General features: G+C 56.0%; 1 protein-coding gene across 1 annotated transcript; it reads left to right on the forward strand.

Annotated features, from left to right (window-relative positions):
* The first annotated feature begins 758 nt into the window (after nt 1-758).
* RNF167 (ring finger protein 167) lies at nt 759-17,521 on the forward strand. The gene is made up of 10 exons (XM_033169109.1): nt 759-892; nt 8,159-8,289; nt 8,486-8,566; nt 9,214-9,336; nt 9,869-9,956; nt 10,060-10,150; nt 11,250-11,355; nt 12,982-13,075; nt 16,536-16,616; nt 16,929-17,521. Exons 2-10 carry the CDS (start codon nt 8,194-8,196, stop codon nt 17,336-17,338), a joined length of 1,170 nt encoding a protein of 389 aa, XP_033025000.1. The 5' UTR covers nt 759-892; nt 8,159-8,193; the 3' UTR covers nt 17,339-17,521.
* Nucleotides 17,522-18,862: the final 1,341 nt, after the last annotated feature.

Raw genomic sequence — 18,862 nt, forward strand, 5'->3', positions numbered from 1 at the left:
CCCACCTTTCGTCCCCAAGGAGCTCAGGGTGGTGTGCCTGGCCCCCCCCTCTGGATTTAATCCCCTAACAACAGCCCTGCGAGGTAGGTCCAGCTGAGAGGCAGCAACTGTGGGCCCCCCCCCAGGTCAGTCCCTGAGGAATGAGGGTTTGAATCCCCCCCCCACTTGGTCATGAAGCTCCCCGGGTGGGGGGTGACCTTGGGGGACAGACACACCGGATCTCTCGGCTGCCTACCTCGCAGGGTTGTCGTTTGTGGGGATGAAATGGGGGGGGGGGAACGGAGCACAAGGCACCTTGGGGGGGGAATGATGAAATAAATACGAAATAAATAAAAAGGTGATGACTCTCAAAGCCCACCCCCCCTCCAGTTGCTTGCAATTTCACTGCGTGGAGGAAAATATCTTTTTTTCCATTTTAAAAATGCCGTGTTCCTACTGTGAATATATAGCAAAATAAGGCAGACGAATAACCCCCGCCCCAGCAATAATAACACAAGAAAACTGATTTAAAAGGGGGGGGGGTAAAGGGTTTTAATGTAAATACGATGCAATGCAAAGCACACTAGAACAATTACACAAAACTGCTCAGAACACAACAAGGAAATGGACTTTTTCTGCTGTTTTGCAACGAGAGAAAGGGCGCGTGCGCTCCAGGGTCCGCTCCTCTCCGTCTTGAGAACCCAGGCGTCCGAGGTGGGAGGAGGAGGAGGAGGAGGAGCTGCTCCCTCCCTCCCTCCCCGCCCTCCTCTCTCCTCTCGCGAGATCTCCCAGCCATGTTGCAGCGGAGGGGCTTGTAAACAGAAGGCAGCCCAGGGGAGACCACCCTGTGCGCCCCCCACCCCACGCAGCGCGAGTGTCGCCCCCCCACGCACGAGCCCCGCCACCTGGGAAGGTCAGTCACCTGCGGGGGAGGAGCCTCCCCTTTCCTCCTCTCCAGGACGCCTGGGTCCCCTGGAAGGAGGTGGGCGAGGGGCGGGCGCCTCCTTGCCCGGACTCCTGGGTCCTCAAGGCGGGAGGAGGGTCGTGCCTTCGCCCCGCAGTCGAGGGTTGGGGTGGAGCAGCCGCGCGTGGCCCAGGTGGGTGGGTGGGTGGGTGGGTGGGGGCACCCTCTTGGCACCCTGGCGGGGGATGGGGGAGCGCCCTGTTTCTAGCCCCACGGTCAAGGGTTGGGGGGCCACCCCTTTGGGCTGGCTCGGGTGGGTGGGGGCACCCTGGGGCGCCTCTCCTGGCGGTGGGGGGGGTGCAGGAGTAAGGGAGGGCCCTGCTTTGATGGTGGGTGTGCCGGGCAGAGTTTGGGGGCAGCTTAGTATCTCCCTCCCCCCAAAATGGGGGAACTGGGCAGGGTGTGGGGTGGGTGCCCTGCTCCCCTCGTTTGGCACCGCTCCTTCCTCCTCCTCCTCCTCCTGCAGATTTGGGGTGCCCTGCCCTCGTGAGGGTGTACCCCCCCAGTCTGACTAGTCCAGGGTCACCCGGAAGCAGGGCGTAAAAAGGGGGGGGCATTTGCCCTTTGGCAGGACCTCAGAGGCCAGAGATCAGGGCAAGACCCCCTTTCTGGTGCCCAAACCTTGCGCTCCAACCTTGGGCGCCTCTGTGCAGCCTGGCGGTCAGGACCACAGAGTTGGAAGGGGAACCCCTGAGGTCATCCATTCCAACCCCCTGCAATGCATGGGTCTCAACTGCGGGTTACGGGACCGCGGAGTCGGGAGGGACCCCCAATGGTCATCTAGTCGGACTTGCTGCCGTGCGATGACCCTGATCCTGCCAGCTCCGTCTCTTTCTTTCTTTCTGTCTCTGTGTTTGGAGTTTGGCAAAGTAAGTTTGCAATTCAGCAGCAGGAAAGAGATGGGAAAAGAAAGAAGGCAGGAAGATAATGTGTTTGTTTTGGTTCTCCGGGATCCAGGCCCCAGAGGAGGAGGAAGGGGCAGAGGAAAGGTTTCCTTCCTCTCCTGTAACACTCGATCCAATGCTGGAAGGTTCAGGGTTCGAATAAAACCGCGTTCGAAATCCCCCCCCCCGCATTTTGCTACTGGTTTGGCTCCGGTTGTGTCAGTGTGGAGATTTCTGGGCACCACGTTGGCGACCCCAGTTTAAAAAGCTCTGCCTGAGTCCAGAGTCAATAGCATGCCCGTTTCCGCCGTGTGCCTCCCTCCTCCTTCCATCGTGGGGCAAGGGAATTGTGAGAGCGAGCAATGGAGTTGAGATCGTAGAGCCGGAAGGGACCCAAGGGTCATCCAGTCCAACCCCCTGGCAAAGAGGCAGTGTTAGAAACTAGCCAGGCGCCAGGCGCATTTTGCAACTGGAATGGGCCCAATGGCGAACACACGGAGATCTCTGGGTGCTGGGTTGGCGGCTGTGGAAAGCAAAATGTATTTCTTGCAGTTTGAATTGATTTGATTGTGCATCATTTAATTTGATGTTTTAATGTGTTGCAAACTCTTTAAAATGTTCAGCTCTTTAAAATACACTCCCAGGAGTCCAGCCCCTTCTGCAGGGAATCCCTACAACGACCTTGCGAGGTAGGCTAAGGGGCTGCGACTGACTCCAAGGTCACCCCTCGACGGAGTAGGGATTCGAACCCGGGTCTCCCAGGTCCCATCCCGACACTCTAAGCACTACACCCCACTGCCTCCCTAGATTCCTCCCGCTATGGGGCAGCTCTATAAAAAAAAAAGTAGGTAACTAAATGTATGGGAAAAGCAAAATGTCCCTTAGAGCAGGATCTGAACTATTTTCCTGGGAGGTGCTTGAGTTGGTTTTATTCCGGTTTGTCCTATTTGATGTGTCGTAAGCGGCTTTGAGATGATTTCTTTAAGACAGTGTTTTTCAACCACTGTTCCGCGGCACACTAGTGTGCCGTGAGATGTTGCCTGGTGTGCCGTGGGAAAAATTGGAAAGTAATTATAAAATACTTTCTTTGTGTTTATTTGATTCCTATTCAAGAGAATTACTTTATATATAGTCAATATAGGCACAGAGTTAAATTTTTTAACATTTTCTAATGGTGGTGTGCCTCGTGATTTTTTTCATGAAACAAGTGTGCCTTTGCCCAAAAAAGGTTGAAAAACACTGCTTTAAGATATCAAGCAGTATAGAAATGAAATGAAATGATGGCCCAAAAATGTGCCTTATTAGATTGATTTCCTCCGGCTTTTTTCCTCCCTGCTTCAGGGAACCTTGCAGCTAAAACAGAAACAGCTGAAAACATCTTTGGGAGGGTGGGAGGCAATCGTTAAAGAACAATTATACATGAATATACACTAGATCTGCTAAGAACAGACAGGCTATTGTTATATTGTTGGCCTTTCCTGAAAGCAGTCGGCTCCCCAAAGTCTCCTCGGTGGCTGAATCTCCTTCCGTGAAGGTTTCCTAAGCAGATGTTGGGTGGCCACCTGTCAGGGATTCCTTGGGGTTGGGCTAGATGACCCCCGGGGGTCCCTTCCCGCTCTATAATTCTATAAGAACCTGGGTGTCTCTTTGGAGAATCAGTTTTGTGGTTCTTCCCCTGCCGGCGGAAGGACAGCAAGGAGGGAGCCAGTCTGGCTTCTCTAGGGAGGGAGTTCCAAAGTAATCTGGAGGAGCCACCACCGAGAAGGTCCTGCCTTGTGCCAAGCTGGGTCTTCGAGGGCGGCAGGACCTCCACCCCAAAAGTATCCAAACCCAGGCGGGTTCGTCTGAGGGAATATGGCCTTTCAGACAACCTGGACCTAAACCGTGTCGGGCTTTGTTGGTCACGGGGTGAAAGATTCCGGCTTGGCAGGGGGGTTGGGCTGGATGACCCTCAGGGCCCCTTTCCAACTCTACGATTCTGTCCAGAAACAGAACAGCAGCCAGTGGTGCTCTTCTGGCAAGGGGGTGTGTGTGGCACCTGCTCCCTCTAGACAGCCCCAGTCGGCAATCTGAGTCGGCCGCCCGAGGTTCCCAAGCACTTTTCAAAGGCAGCCCCAGGAGCAGCGCATGGCAGTAGTCCAGCCTTTGCACAACTAAGGCGTTCATTGCTGTGGCCAGCTCTGGCTGAGCGGGTGCGGGGTGGCGCTCTGGCTTCGGCTGTGTAAATGCACCCCTGCGCCTCCAGTCTCCCTGACTCGACCGCTGTGGCAGCGCATGGAGGCTTGTGGGTGGCGCCCAAGGTGGCTTTGGAGGGTGGGCGGAGAGAGCTGCGCATGTGCTCTGGAGGACGGACCCCGAAGCAAGGGAGAGAAGGCGGCGTTGCGGGGGGGAAGCAGGGTGCGCCTCGAGGGTGGCGTCTCCTGGCTGCCGCGTGCGCTGCCCCCCTTATCGCCCCAGGCGCACCGATGCGCAGTGCGCAAAGGAAACATGGCCGGTGGAGAAGAGGTGGCTTGGCTGTGATGTTGAGGTTAATGGGAGCTGGGCTTCCTAGGTAGGCTGAGTTTCCTCGCTGGCAGAAGCCGCTCCCACCGCATGTTTCCTTGCGCTGCACATTCTGAAACCCTTCCAGGAATCGTGAGCTGGAACATTTGGGCTCACTCTGTGATCATGACTTAGCTGCGTTTGTATTCTCAAGGCCGGCATGTGTATTGTTCTGCCCACAACCACCCTGCGAGGGAGGCTAGTCGGAGAGGCAGCGGCTGGCCTCCCAGGTCACACCCAGTGAGCGTCATGGCGGCCCAGGGGGGTGGATTTGAACCCAGGTCTCTCCCGGGTCCTGGCCCGGCACCCTCACCACTGCTCCACCCTGCCTCTCAACGACTTTGCTGTGTGGTGAGGAGGTGAACTTGTGGGTGAAGAGGGACGTGTTGGGCAGGTTCCTTCCAGAGGGCACGGGCTTCAGAGAACTGTCGAGCGGAAAGGGACCTCCAGGGGTCATCCAGCCCAACCCCCTTGGCATGCAGGAACGGCAACGAAGGCCCCCCTGCGACGAAGGAGAGCCCAGCACCTTCCAAGGGAGCCTGCTCCACTGTTGAACAGCTCTTACCCTCGGGAAGTTGTTGTTGTTCTGCCACCCCCGTGACTTAGTTGGAATCTCCTCTCTTTCCATTTGAAGATGTGGGTTCGAGTCCTGCCTTCCAGCGCAGCAGCGGGTGCCAAGCTTGCTCCCTCTCCCCTGTGACTTCCAATCCCGGCTCCGTTGCCCTTGGGGGGTTTGGCTCCAGGCAGGGCTGGCCGATTCGTCTCGGGACAGAAGTAGCCGTGGACTTTGCGCTGTCCTTGTGTCCCTGACGGGCGTGGGGGGGGGCACAAACCAGGTTCCTCCTTGTGGCGCAGCCCCCGCCTGGCCCGGCCTTGTGCCAGAGAGGGGTCCCTGCTTGGCTCAGGAGACCGACACCCGTAGCAATGCAAAATTGCCGGGTTGCGAGGGACCCCCAGGGGTCATCCAGCCCAACCCCTGGCAATGCAGAAATGGCTCCCACCCAAAATGCTCTCTTTCAGGAAGGCCCCAGAGTTTTCCCATCGAGAGGAGAGACTGTTCTCTTGCATGGTGCCAGGCTGCTTGCCCTGCTGTCCGATGGCCTTATCCTGGCACCGGCCTCTGCTTAAAAACCTCCGAGGAAGGTTCCAAGGTCATGGGATGGAAGAGTTGTCAGGGACCCCTGGTGGTCATCTGGCCCAACCCCCTGCAAGGCGGGAATGTCAACTAAGGCACCCATGGAAGGAGAGCCTGCCATCTTTGGAGAGGGTCCTTTGGACCGTCGGAACAGCTCTCTCCACCAGAGAGTTCTTCCTCATGCGAAGGGTTCTCCTCCCCTGCAAGAATCCCGTAGCCTTGGGCCGGGGCCTGGTTGTTCCCATTCTACAGATGGGGAGCACTGAGGTTGGGACGCTGATCCTACGCCTGTTCCAGATCCAGGGCCTGCTCGTGGCCTTCCCACAGCGCTGCACCTCCTTTGCCTCTCCGGCTACCGGGACCCACCAAGGCAGTGCCGCATAGTGGTTAGAGAGCCAGGCTAGGACCTGAGAGAGCACGGTTCAAATCCGCCCCCATTTGGCCATGAAGCTCCCTGAGGGTGACCTTGGGGGCCAAGCCCCTGCCTCCCGGCCTCGCCTACCTCGCAGATTCGGTCCCGGAACTGATTTGCGCTCCCCAGAATTCGCATGGGGCCTGCATTGCAGGGGGTTGGGCTGGGGGGCCCCTGGGGGGCCCTGATTCCAGACACCCACCCTCCCTGATCCGAGCCCTCCTCTGCCCTCTGGCAGAGAACGCCCGGCCGGCCCCTCCTAGCTGTGCGGCCTCCTTGCCTCGTGACGGATCAGGAGGAGAGAGGTCTCCCTCTGTGAAGCTCGGCGGACCCGGAACTCGGTGCCGTTTTGGAGCCAGCGCTCGGCAGCCATGAAAAATGTGCCTTCCATGCTAGGGAGCATTGACAGACAAGGACGCTGCTGGTGTCACATAATGTCGTCTGACAGGCCCTTGGTGCAAGCGCTTTTGGAATAATGCCGTTCTGGTCGCCTCGTCTCAAAAAGGATATCGAAGAGCTGGAAAAGGGTTCAGGAAGGGGCAGGATGGACCCTGGCGACAGATGTAGGCCGTTGGACAAGAGTAATGATATTTCAGTGTACAGTAGTGGGTCATCCAAATAACTTTATATGTATTTGGATGACAGTAGCTAGACGGGCAGGGTACAAATAATAAAATGATGATGATGATTATCACTATATACATTTGTGCCTCGGAAGTTGAACTGAATGTGTTCCGGAAGTCTGTTCGACTTCCAAAGCATCCAGGAACCAAGGCGCGGCTTCCGATTGGCTGCAGGAAGCTCCTGCAACCAATCGGAAGCCGCGTCAGGCGTTCGGGTTCCAAAAACAGTTCGCAAACCGGAACGCTCACTTCCAGTTTTGCGGCGTTCAGGAGCCAAAACGTTTGACTCGCAAGGAATTCAACTTCTGTATACCAGGCAAGCATGTATGAAATTGCAGTGGATTGCGTATATAGTGCTATAATATACCTTTCAAAACTTTTCTTAGTGCACTTTTAATTTTTACTTGGTTCGATTGTAATGCTTTTGCTAAGAAATCAAAATAATGTTCTTTTTTAAGAAAGGAGGGTTTTGTGCTCAGGGCCAGAGGCGTGTTAGAAATTCAGATATATACCGGTAAGCCGGTATCCAGGAACCTTTTTTTTTTTTTTTGGCGATGAAATTTGTAATCATTATCACTCTTGTTAATTTCCGTTCTCTATCACTTTATATTTTAAAGGGGGAAAAGTCTCAAAGCAGTTAAAACGTCAATCCAGTTCTATTTTTGAGGGAAACATTTCAGATCCTTCTCCAAATGGCATTTTGTTTCCCCCATATTCAATTACCGGCTTAATGGATAGAGCTGCCCCCCTAGCAGGAGAAATCTAGGAAGGCAATGGGGGGGTAGTGGTTAGAGCAGAGTTCCCCAAACTTCGGGTCTCCGGCTGTTTTTTGGACTACAGCTCCCATCATCCCTGACCGCTGGTCCTGCAACTTTGGGAAACACCGGGTTGGAATGTCAGACTAGGAGATCAGGGTTCGAATCCCCACTCGGATGGAGATGCCCGTCGCCAACCTGGCGCCCCGAGATCGCAACGGGACTCGTGCCAGTTGGAAAACGCGCCTGGCACCCGGCGGATGGAGAAGGCAGGGGGTTCCCTTCTGTTTAATTTTGGGGCGCTGCTCCTTTCTCCCCTGGTCCAGCCTGGCATCCACGTCCTCCAGATGGTGGGGGGTGGCAGGCACTCTGGACATGGTCAGAGGCTGCCTGGGCCTGCTCCTTCCTTTTAAAAAATAACAATTTTTTTAAAAATTCATTTTTAGCTTTAACAATTGCCATCGCGAATAAGTCATCATCATACACACATGGGATTCTCTGAATCCCTGGACCCTGTTTTTTTAGATTCCTGCCCATGTTTTTAATTGTTTGCAGTGTTCCTTTAGGTAACATAAAAATTCCCCCCATTCTTTATCTAATTTACGGTATTATCCTCTTGATCTCTGATCTTCCTGGTGGTTTTCGCCAGAGCCTTTCCCCGCCATTCTTTCCTTGCAGGTACTTTTATCTAAAGAACTTTTACCTACGTACGATTATTATGTTAAGCGTACATAAAAACAGGCTTTTCTGCTTCCTTTGGGATATCCGGACCTAGATATCCTACTAAAAAAAGCTTCTGGTTTTCTCGCAAAAAGCTTTTTTTTAAACTCCCCTGACTCTCCTGCGATGGTACTCTTTGCCCTAGGAGTCGCTGGTCCGCCCGCCTGCCTGCCAGGCGTCATGATTCGAACGCAGGGCCCGCTTCCGGCGGCGTTCCTGGCCCTGCCGTTTTTCCTGCTCCTGGAGCTGCCGGCTGCCCAGGGATACATTCACGCGGTGAGTCTCCGGCCTCCGGCCACCCCCTTCCCCACGGGAAGACCTAGAGGGGCCCCGCTCCAAATTCTCCAACAGTGCCGTTTCCCCAAACTTTGATTTCCCCTCACCTTGTTAGTATGATATATATACATATACATTTATACCCCTGTTTTCCTGGTTGTGCCTCTTTTTCTCTTTCCGTCTCCCCGAAAAGCAGATGTCGGATCACAATTCCAGCATGGAGTTCAACGACCTGCCGGCCCTCTTTGGGGACCCCCTGCCGCACGAGGGGCTCGTGGTGAGTCTCCCCGGAAAGCGGGTGCCGCAAAAAGCGCCAGAAATCAATTTTTTTTCCAGTCCGCCGCTGTGGAACTCCCTGCCTCATGACAGCCCCAAACCCTTTTCAGGAGGCTCTCCCCAGATTTCTGTTATTATTATTATTATTAGGATTATTATTGATTGGGTTTTTATACCGCTCTATACCTGGGGGGTCTCAGAACGGCGCTGCATTTCTTAGTTCAAAACTGGTTTTTTATTTCATGGATGTTTTAAATAGTCGGGGTCTTTTACCTGTGGTTTAATCATTTTAAAAATATATATATTTCGAGGGATTTTTTGGGGGGGCAATCAAGCGACAGATAAAAATGTTAAGAGAAATAATTAAATAACCGGATTTTGAGGAGCAGTTAAATGAATAAACCTTTTTTTTTTACAAAAATGGGGTGGTTTAGTAAATAGAGAGATGCGTTTTGTGAAATGACTGAATAGGCAGCAGGGATTTTGCAATGGGAAGGGGCCGTATTCCTGGTGGGGTCATGCCAGCCTCTGGGTCCTTTGCCCCCCAACCGCCGCTCCCTGGCACTCTGGGGCAGAACTTGTGCCTGGTCCATGAGGGTGGGGGGGCACCAGGTTGACCCTTCTCCCGCCCCCCCATCTCCCCTCCAGGGTTTTCTGGTGGAAGCCAAGCCGGCCAACGCGTGCCAGGCCATCGAAGGCGCCCCGGTGCTGTCCAACGGGACCGTCTTCATCGCCCTCATCCGGAGGAACGACTGCAGCTTTGACCTCAAGGTGACCCGGGGGTTCGGGATGAGCCCCCTTTTCGCTCCGGGGTGGGAATCCTGCGCGTCTTTAACGTCGGAAGATTCGGGGCCGATAGAAGTCCTTCCTCGCGCAGTTAAACCGTGGAACTCCCCGCCACAGGAGGCAGCGGGGGGCCACCCACGTCCAAAGAGGACTGGGCAAGTTTGGTGGAGGAGAATCAGGACGGCCGCACAGAGGCGGCCAGTGCTTCTGAGTGTGCGCTTGCCGGAAACTGCAGGAGGGGGGATTTGCTCCCGCGTTCGAATCCTGCTCTCCGGGATAAAGTCAGCTGGGCTTGCTATCATGGGCGCCTCGTTGGCCCCTGTGAGAACAGGAGGCTGGACCCTGATGTTCTCGTGGAACCTCCAGGTCCGGGCGCAGTCTATCTCGATTCCTACGTTCTATGGGGTATTTAGCCCCCTGGAATACATAGGCCCCTTTCGGCTCGGAACACAGCACCCTCCAAGCATGCGCAGAGCGCCTTTCAGGGCTTGACGTCCTCCTCTTCCTCCTCCCGCAGGTATTCCACGCCCAGCAGGCCGGCTTCCTGGCCGTCATCGTGCACAACGTGGGTTCGGACAAACTGCTCAACATGGTCTGGGACAGCGGTGAGCTCTTTCTGGGGGGAGGTGGTGTGCCCCATTTCCTGAACCCCTCTTTCCGGCACCCCTCTGGGGGCTCACGACTGACTCCCCCCTCTCTCCCCCCCAGAGGAACTGCGCAAACTGGTCACCATCCCCTCCGTGTTCATCGGGGAGACGGCCGCCAGACTCCTTCGCGACTCCTTCACCTACGAGAAAGGGTAGGAGCCGAGGGGCAGCGGGAGGGGAATGGGGGGGGGAACCTCATTTATCGGCACGCCGAAATTCCCGGCACTGGGCAGGGGGGGGGGCAAGGTGGTTGCCTGAGCTGCCCCCAAGCGCCCCCCCCCCGGTTTAGCTGGAAACCCCAGGAGCGGAGAGTGTTGATCTTGTGTTCGAATCCTGCTTTTGGGACTACAACTCCCATCATCCCTAGCTAACAGGACCAGCAGTCAGGCTCTCCTTAGGTTTTTACGTTCTTCCTTATTGCAAACTGTCCAGCAGGTGGCATTTTGAAACCATAAAAGCGCCAGGTTTCCCTTCAAAAGCCGGCTTCTTCCTTTTCAAAAAAAAAAACATACCCCAAATACTCTCTGCCATTCCTGGGCTTTCGGAGAAGGGCTGCAGATTCTTCCGACGCAACCTCACTTTCTCAGGGATTTTCCCGGCTTTTCCTGGGCAAAAGGCACAGAAAAGGGAGAGATTCTTCCTCTGGGGCTCCTTTTGGCTAAAGCTTTGGAGGAAACGGCAAAGGGGATTCCTGGCTTATTGCAGGGGGTTGGGCCGGATGACCCCCGGGGGTCCCTTCCAACTCTACAGTCCTGCAATTCCATTATTCTCTGGAGGCTTTTAAGCAGAGTTTGGGGGGGCCCAATCTTGTCTGGCATTTTTGAGCTGCGATTCCCACCTTATTGCAGGGGGTTGGGCTGGATGACCCCTGGGGGTCCCTTCCAACTGTACAATTCTACCATTGGAGGTCCCAAAAGCACAAATTCGGTGCTAGGTCCCTACCTGCTCCTTGAAGCCTGAAATTACGGGAGAGGCAAGAAGGGGAACTTCACCTGAGCGCCTCTCCTTTTTAAAATATATATAAAGCAACCCCTCTTTGTGAAAATATCAGGGGAAATAAATTTTTCATTTTTATCTTGAAGTGCCCAAGGGGGTGATATGGGTCTGATGGCATTTCCCCCCTTCTTACAAGGGGAGAGGGGGCACTAGGCAGAAGAGGAGAGCTTGCAATGGGGGGGGGATCTGGGGTTTGCTGGGATCTTTGGGGTTTCTGAATGCCCTGGTTGAATCTTTCCTCCTCCTCCTCCGCAGAGGTCAAGTGATCCTGATCCCGGAATACATCTTCCCCCTGGGCTATTACCTGATCCCTTTCACGGGGGTCGTGGGGATCGTCATGGCTGTGATGTGTGCCATTTTGGTGAGTGAGTTTGCGGGGAAGACGGGGGGGGGGGACACAACGGGAAGGTGGACGGACGGACGGACATCCGTCAATGTGAAAAGGGATTGAGGGATCTTGGGGGAGCACAAACTGAGCAGGAGGCCACCGGGCGATGCAGCAGCAAAAAAGGCAAATACTATTCCATCTCTCTTTTAAAAATAATTTTTATTTGATTTTACAAGTAAATTTTTTTATATAAAAATAACATAGCACATACCCACAAATGGGAGATTCCTCCGAATCTCTCGACTTCACACCTTCCGGGGTTTTTTGCCATTTCTACTGCATCTTTTTAAATATTCCATTTTTATCTTCGTTATCTCCATAATACCCGTTAAATTACAAGCGTTATTGCGGTCCTGCTAATGTTTCCATCTGTTTACAGTGGTCTCTCCAAGATAGATTATACTGTATATATATATAAAAATTCCCCATTCCTTATTAAAGTTTTGGTCTTCTTGGTTCCTGAGCTTTCCGGTCAATTTTGCCATTTCGGCGTAGTCCCACAATTAAATTCGCCGTTCTTCTCTGGTAGGAAAGTTCCTACTGGCGAATGGTGTTCTCGGCTGCATCCACAGAAGTCTAGTGTCCGGATCAAGGGAAGGAATAATTCTGTCTTGGTCCTGTGTCCAGTTCTGGGCACCACAATTTAAGAAGGGTGTTGATAAGTTGGAACGGGTGCAGAGGAGGGTGACCAAGAGGATCAAGGGTCTGGAAACCAAGCCTGATGAGGAACGGTTGAAGGAGCTGGGTTTGCAGCTGGCCTCTTGCAAAGCTCATCTCAATGGGCAGCTGCGCTCTTGCAAAGCACACCCACCTCAACAGCTTTGCCTCCAGGTGTTCCTTCTTCCTGAAATCCTAATGTTGAGATTCGGGGAGTCAGATTCGGGGAGTCAGATTCGCTCAGACCCCCAGGTGCAGGGCTGGAGTTCTGGGCACCCCAGTTTGGGAAGGAGATTGGCAAGCCGGAAGGTGGGCTGAGGAGGGGGGTGGAGATCGTGAGGGGTCTGGGAAATGAGCCTGATGAGGAATGGTTGAAGGAGCTGGGGGTGCTCAGCCTGGAAAAGAGGAGACTGAGAGGACATGGCGGAGGGAGCAAGCTTGTTTTTCTCCTGCTCTGGAGGGTAGGACTCGAACCCGTGGCTTCAAGTGACAAGAAAGGAGATTCCGACTAAACTTTCAGAAAAAAACTTTCTGACAGTCCGAGCTGTTCAGCAGTGGAACGGTCTCCCTTAGGAGTTGTGGACTCTCCCCCCTTGGAGGTTTTTAAGCAGAGGTTAGATGGCCATCTGTCTTGGGTGCTTGAGCTGAGATTACAGCATTGCATGCCAGGGGGTTGGGCTGGATGACCCCTGGGGGTCCCTTCAGACTCTACGACTCTGTGATTCTAGAGAGGGAGGCCAGCGGACAGTTGGGTCCTGGGATCTGTTTTGCATAATACAAAGTCACCCTCCCTGCAATAGCCCGCAGTAACCCCCCCCCTCCCGAAGGGCTCCTTGAAGCATAGAATCGTAGAGTGGGAAGGGTCCCCCAGGGGTCATCCAGTCCAACCCCGTGCCATGCGAGAAGAGCCACTCAGGAATCCCATTTCTCCCTGCGGAGCAGATTGTGCGCTGCATCCAGCACCGGAAGAGGATGAGGAGGAACCGGCTCTCGAAGGAGCAGCTGAAGAAAGTCCCCGTTCACAAGTACAAGAAAGGTAGGAGGGGGTCCCTTGGGGGGGGGGGAAAGGGCTGCCGTCTGGGAGGGGGCTGCTGGCCGGATCCACGCGAGGAAGCTTCCTGGGGCTGGCTGGCGGGAGGTGTAGTCCAAAACTTTTGGATCGGGATACTAAGAGTTGGAAGGGACCCCGGGAGGTCATCCAGCCCAACCCCCCTGCAATGCAGGATTTGAATCGCAGCCGGTGGAGTTGCTGGTGGCGGTGGAGGGAGAGGGCAGGTGTCCCCAGGCAGAGGGAAGCAGACTCTGGCAGTGGCAGCTCTGCGCACCCAGAAGCAACAGCGAAATTCCTTTTTCCAGTTCCCCTGCGGAACTCCCTTCCACAGGAGGGTCCACCGACCTGGATGGCTTTGAAAGAGGAGAGAAGGGGTATCGGTGGCCACTGGCCATGTGGCTACTGTCTGCCACAAGCAGCAAACGCTTTTGAAAGCCAATTGCTGGAAGCAGCAGGGAGAGGGCTGCTCTTGTGTTCGAATCCTGGTCGCCGCCTTGCCTCGGATCTCAGGCGGGCTCCCTGGAGGGGGAGGCGCTGACCCAGCCGGGTTGAGGAAGGAGCAGGAGAAAGGGATGGCAGGAGGGGGGGGAAGGGGGCTTGGAAAGGTCTAGGACAGGCATGGCTGTTTTGGGACTACAATCCCCATCATCCCTGACCACCGGTCCTGGATGCTAGGGATGATGGGAGTTGTAGTCCAAAAACAGCTGGCCCATGCCTTGTCTAGGAACAGGAATTTGCCCAAAGGAATATGTTTGTGTGTGTGTGTGTGTGTGTGTGTGTCCCTGCAGTGCCCCCTTTCCCCGCCAGAGGGCGCCCTGGCACCCTTCCTCTCCCCCCCCCTTCCCGCCAAAGCTGTGGGGCTTCCTTCCCCTTTCAGGGCCAAAGGGGGCGGGGGGGGCGGGGAGCGGCTGCGCTGCAACAGCCTTGACTGCGCTGCAACCCCCACCCCCACCTTGGGTTTTTTTCCGTTCTCTCTCTGCCCGGCTTGCGAAAGGGGGAAGATCTCTGCCTTTTCACCTTCTTGGGACTGGAAGGGGACCCCCAGGGGTCATCCAGCCCAACCCCGGGCAGTGCAGCGTCCCCGAAAGGCGGCCGTCCAACCTGATCGTCCTCTTAACATCTTGCCTTTCAGGCAGCAATTTCCTCCGCAGCAGAAAAGCGGCAATTAAATTTGACGGGGAGAACATTGGGACTCCTCCAGCATTTCAAACACACAAATGGATGAAAGCAGCCGCTTTCCTTTCCTTTATTCCGAAAGAGGGGGAGCTGGAAATTTAACCTCGGCCCCAGGGGGGGCTCAGGGGCAGAGCAGCTGCTTGGCATGCAGAACGTCCTGCTTGTAGGGAAGGCCCCCTGCCTCGGACCCCGGAGAGCGGCTGCCGGCCAGTGGCAGAGATGCTGAGTCGGTAGGAGGCCGCTTCCTGTGTTCCTACGCTGAGCCGTCCCGCCTGGCCTGGGGGGCGCCGAGTTGTCGGCCGCAGCCTCCTTTTTGACGCAGACGGCGCTCGGCAGGGGCAGGGGTGCGAGTCGCGCACTTCTGGCGCTTGCAGGAAATGGAATAGGAATGGTCAAGAGAGGGACCCAGGCGTCCGGGCAGCCAGGGAGCCCACGACACGAACCCCTCCCACCCGGCAGCGGGCGACTGTAGAGACTTGCCGGGGTGTCCCCAAAAGGGGACGACTTTCCCCTTTGCATTGCAGGGGGTTGGGCTGGATGGCCCCTGAGGGTCCCTGGCTTAGCTCTGCGCTTCTGTCCTCATTAGGCACTAGCAGCTTGCAGGGTTCCAATCGGCTCCTCTCTGAAGAAGAGCCGCTCCGGAGAGGGACAGTCTCCCTCGTTCTCCTTCCTTTGTAAGCAGAGTTTGGGTGGCCATCTCTTGAGAGAATCGTAGAACCGTCGAGTCGGAAGGGACCCCAGGGGTCATCCAGTCCAACCCCCCGCCATGAAGGGATGCTTCGGTTGAGATTCCTGCATTGCAGGGGGGGGGGGTGTTGGACTGGGGGCAAATTCACGGAGGGGAAAGCAGGCTATTGGAGGCGATTGCGAGAGGCAGCCGTGCTTCTGCGCAGGTCCCGCGTTCGAATCCCGCCTTCGGTTTCCCCTTTGGGGTCGGCGCCTGTGAGAACGGGACGCTGGCGAGGCCGGGGCCCTGATCCGGCGGGGCTCTTCTTCCTCTTGCGGCCTCCCCGCCCCTTTCGTTGGTCGTGTGTCTCCAAGGCTGACTCAGAGCGGGAGGGAGGGAGGCAGGGAGGGAGAGGCCGGCCGGCCGACCGGCTGCCGTTTGCCTTATAAGGCCCGGCAGAGAGTTTTGCAGGCTCCAGCTCAGCAGCAGCCCGGCTCTGACCGCTTCCCTTCCCCGACGCCGCTGCTGCGAGGGAGGCCGCTTCCTGTTTTTGCAGGGTTGCTGCAGGGGAAAGAGAGAGAGAGAGGCCCGTGCACAACTTGGGGACCCCAAAGGTCCTCCAGCCCAACCCCCCCTGCAATGCAGGAATCGCAGCTCCGGAATCCCAGGCAGGTGGTGCAACATTTGGAAATTCAGGTCGTCCCCCCCCCGCACTTCCTTTTGAGGTTAATAAACCCCCCCACACCTTTTAATGACCCCCCCCAACCCCACCCCACTGCACCCTTTGCTGCCTGATGTAGACGGTGCTGGGAGCCTCCTGCTTCTCCGCTTCCTTCATCTATAGAGTTATGGATGGGACCCCCAGCGGTCATCCAGCTGAGCCCCCCCTTGGGCAATGCAGTGTATATTTCTGTACTTCTAGCTTTGCGATTCAGTGGATATCACCCAGCCCAGGACCTTAACAGTGGAAGGCAAGCAATTAATTAATTATTATAACAACAACTAATAATAATAGTGGTAATAAATAACCGCAGCAGGCGCTAATAATAATAATTACAGCGGCAATAAATGACAACGCATAATGATGGATGACCAGCTAATAATTAATAAGCGAGACGACAATTAACGATGGGTAATAGCGGCCCGTCCAGAGAATCGAGGGCTGCTGGGGTCTTGACTGAAAGGGGGGGGGGGCAGCAGCCTGAGCCGGACTCCCGGACGGAGGGAGTGGGTTCGAATCCTTGCGCAAGCAGAATAGCCTTCCCTGGACGCCCTGCACCCAGATAACAGACCGTGCCTTGGGTGGGAGGGTGTTTCTGAGCACGTGGAGATGGATAAGAGGCTCTTAACTTTTATGGCTGACCTTTCAAAACACGGAGAAGTGGGTGCCCAGTGGTCAGGGAGGAGGGGGGCAGGCTCCTTTGTTGGTTGGGTGGCTGTCCGCCTGTCACGGATTTCTCCAGCATTTCCTGGGGCTGGGCTGGATGACCTCTGGGGGTCCCTTCCAACTCCACAATTCCATGACTCTTTGAGGATGACGGGAGCTCAAAGAGGAGAGCTTTTCCGGGTTGCCTGACGCATGTCCCTGCCTCCTTCCCGTAGGGGACGAGTATGACGTCTGCGCCATCTGCCTGGAGGAGTACGAAGACGGGGAGCGGCTGCGAATCCTGCCTTGCTCTCACGGTAAGGGGAACCCAACTCCAAAGGGCTCCCTCGCCCGGATGCATCCCAGATAGTCTGCAAACGGGGATGGCCCTTCGCTCGGGATCCTATAGCTGCAATTGGGGTTGGGCTGGATAACCCTGGGGGGTCCCTCCCAAGTCTACAACTCCTGTGACCCCGGAAGGCGGAGGGTTCTCCTTCCTTGGAGGCTTTTGGCCGGCCATCTTATGGGGATCCTTGAGTTGCACCCCATGCATCTCCCGGGGGGTTGGGCTGGATGACCTTTGGGGTGCCCCTTCCTGCAGACCCCTCAAAACTCCTCTCTTCCCCCAGCCTACCACTGCAAGTGTGTGGACCCCTGGCTGACGCAGACCAAGAAGACCTGTCCCGTCTGCAAGCAGAGGGTGCTGCGCTCCCCGCACGACTCCGACTCGGAGGGCGAAGAGGGCCCCCGTGCCCCCCAGGACGAGGAGGAGGCGGCAGGGGGCCAGGGGGGCCGTGGGGAAGAGGAGGAGGAGGAGGAGGACGAGGAGGAGGAAGGAGAGGAAGGGGGCGACTCAGAGCGCACCCCCCTCCTGCGCCCCTCGCCCAGCGCCGCCCTGGGGGGGCCCTCCTTTGGCAGCATGGGGCACTCGCCCCCCTCTGCCGCCCCCCAGGGCCTCCCGGAAGAGTCGGGGGGCGAGGGGGACCAGGACCGGGACCAGAGGAAGGGGCTTCTCCCCAGGGGCCCCCTCCCAGTCTAGCGCCGCGTTGGGCCTGGGGGGCGCAGATGGGGCACGCGGGTCAGGCACCCCACAGCCCACCCTAAAGGGAAGCCAGAAGGGGGGGGCAGAAAAGACACCCCCCCCTTCGTCCCTCTGCTTTTTACCACTGAGCTTCCACTATATGTTAACTTTTCAGGGAGGGGGTGGTGGAGTCTGGGGGTCTTTGCAGCATTGGGGGGGGGACACAGGCCAGGAGTGGAGTGGGGGTGGGGCCCAAGATCCCTTCGGGTGTCTTTTTTTGGGGGGGACAGGATGCAAAAGCCAAGAGGGAGGCGGCAGTTGTTGCCTGCTGGACTCCAGCCTCGTTCCTTTGCAGGGGGGGGGGCACACACCTCCCCCCCCCCGAGAGCACAAGCCACCCTTTTTTCCTGTGGGACCCCATGGCAGCAGAAGCAGAGCCCCCCCTCCCCGAACTGGGTGCGGGGTGTGTGTGTCCCGATTATACATGGATAACAGTATTTGTTTTTTTGTGGGGAGGGGGCCAGAAAGTCCTGTATCCTTTTGGGCAGCGGGGGAGCACATGATGAAGGGCAGTATATGGATGGGGAGCCTTCCCCCCCCCCCGCAAAGCATGCCAACCCCCCCCCCCCAGTCCAGGGTGGGGGAGTCCTTTGGGTGCAGACCCCCCCCCCGGATCTGCCCTGCATTGCAGCGCCCCCCCACCTCCTCCCTCTTGCGATTTTGCACTTTTCTCCCCATTGTGTGCCAAGGAATTGTGGGGAGGGGGGGCTTCTTGTTCTCTCTGCCTCTCCCCCCCCTCCCCAATAAAAAAAAAATCCTCCTCTTGGGACTGCTGATCTTCTTCCTAATTTTCCACACTAACTTCCAAATTTACAGGGAAAGACTTTAGCATCCTATAATAATGATTATTGCGGGGGGGGGACACACTACCCTACTTTTGAACCCCCTTTTTCCTCCCCCCCCCAAGGAAATTTCTGCCCGGGGTCCGTTCTTTGCCTTCCCCTGCAATGGGCAGAATACTGACCCTCTTTCTGCGTAGGAACTAACAAGCAACGGGCATCGGGGTGCTGGGAGTTTTGGGGCGGGGGTTTCGGGTGCTGGGGGGGGCACCAAGGAGGCGATTTCTGCTCTCCCTCCTCCCCCCCCCCCAGCTGCTGCCTAGCCTCCTCTCGATCGCCTAGAATAATTTTTACTGTAAAGGACTTTTTTATTTTCAACTGTACATTTTTATTGTGCCGTGGTGGGATGCGAAGGGGCTGTGGTGCTGGGGGCTTTTGCTGGTGGTGGGGGGGGGGGAGAGAGTGGGGAAGACCCCCGTGCCCCCCCCGCACACACCAGCAAAGGGCTCAGACATGCCCTGGATGCAGAGGGGAAAGGAAATCAAGACTTCAATAATAATTATAAAAAAAGAGAGAGATTTAAGTTGGAATAAACGAAAGATGGTTTAAAATAAATTCGGCTTGGCTATTTGTGTTTGCAAAGGGGGGGGGGGGCGGTTTTCTGCTGCAAGGATTGTGCCTAAGTAGGGCAAAAGAGGAAGAG

This window comes from Lacerta agilis, chromosome 14 (assembly GCF_009819535.1).
Source record: "Lacerta agilis isolate rLacAgi1 chromosome 14, rLacAgi1.pri, whole genome shotgun sequence".
Taxonomy (NCBI): domain Eukaryota; kingdom Metazoa; phylum Chordata; class Lepidosauria; order Squamata; family Lacertidae; genus Lacerta; species Lacerta agilis.

Excerpts from the sequence above, each read along its gene's own strand:
- RNF167 (XM_033169109.1), top strand. The coding sequence starts at position 8,194 with ATGATTCGAACGCAGGGCCCGCTTCCGGCGGCGTTCCTGGCCCTGCCG. Across the intron at positions 8,567-9,213 it reads TGCCGCACGAGGGGCTCGTG|GGTTTTCTGGTGGAAGCCAA; the intron begins GTGAGTCTCCCC and ends TCTCCCCTCCAG. Across the intron at positions 9,337-9,868 it reads ACTGCAGCTTTGACCTCAAG|GTATTCCACGCCCAGCAGGC; the intron begins GTGACCCGGGGG and ends CTCCTCCCGCAG.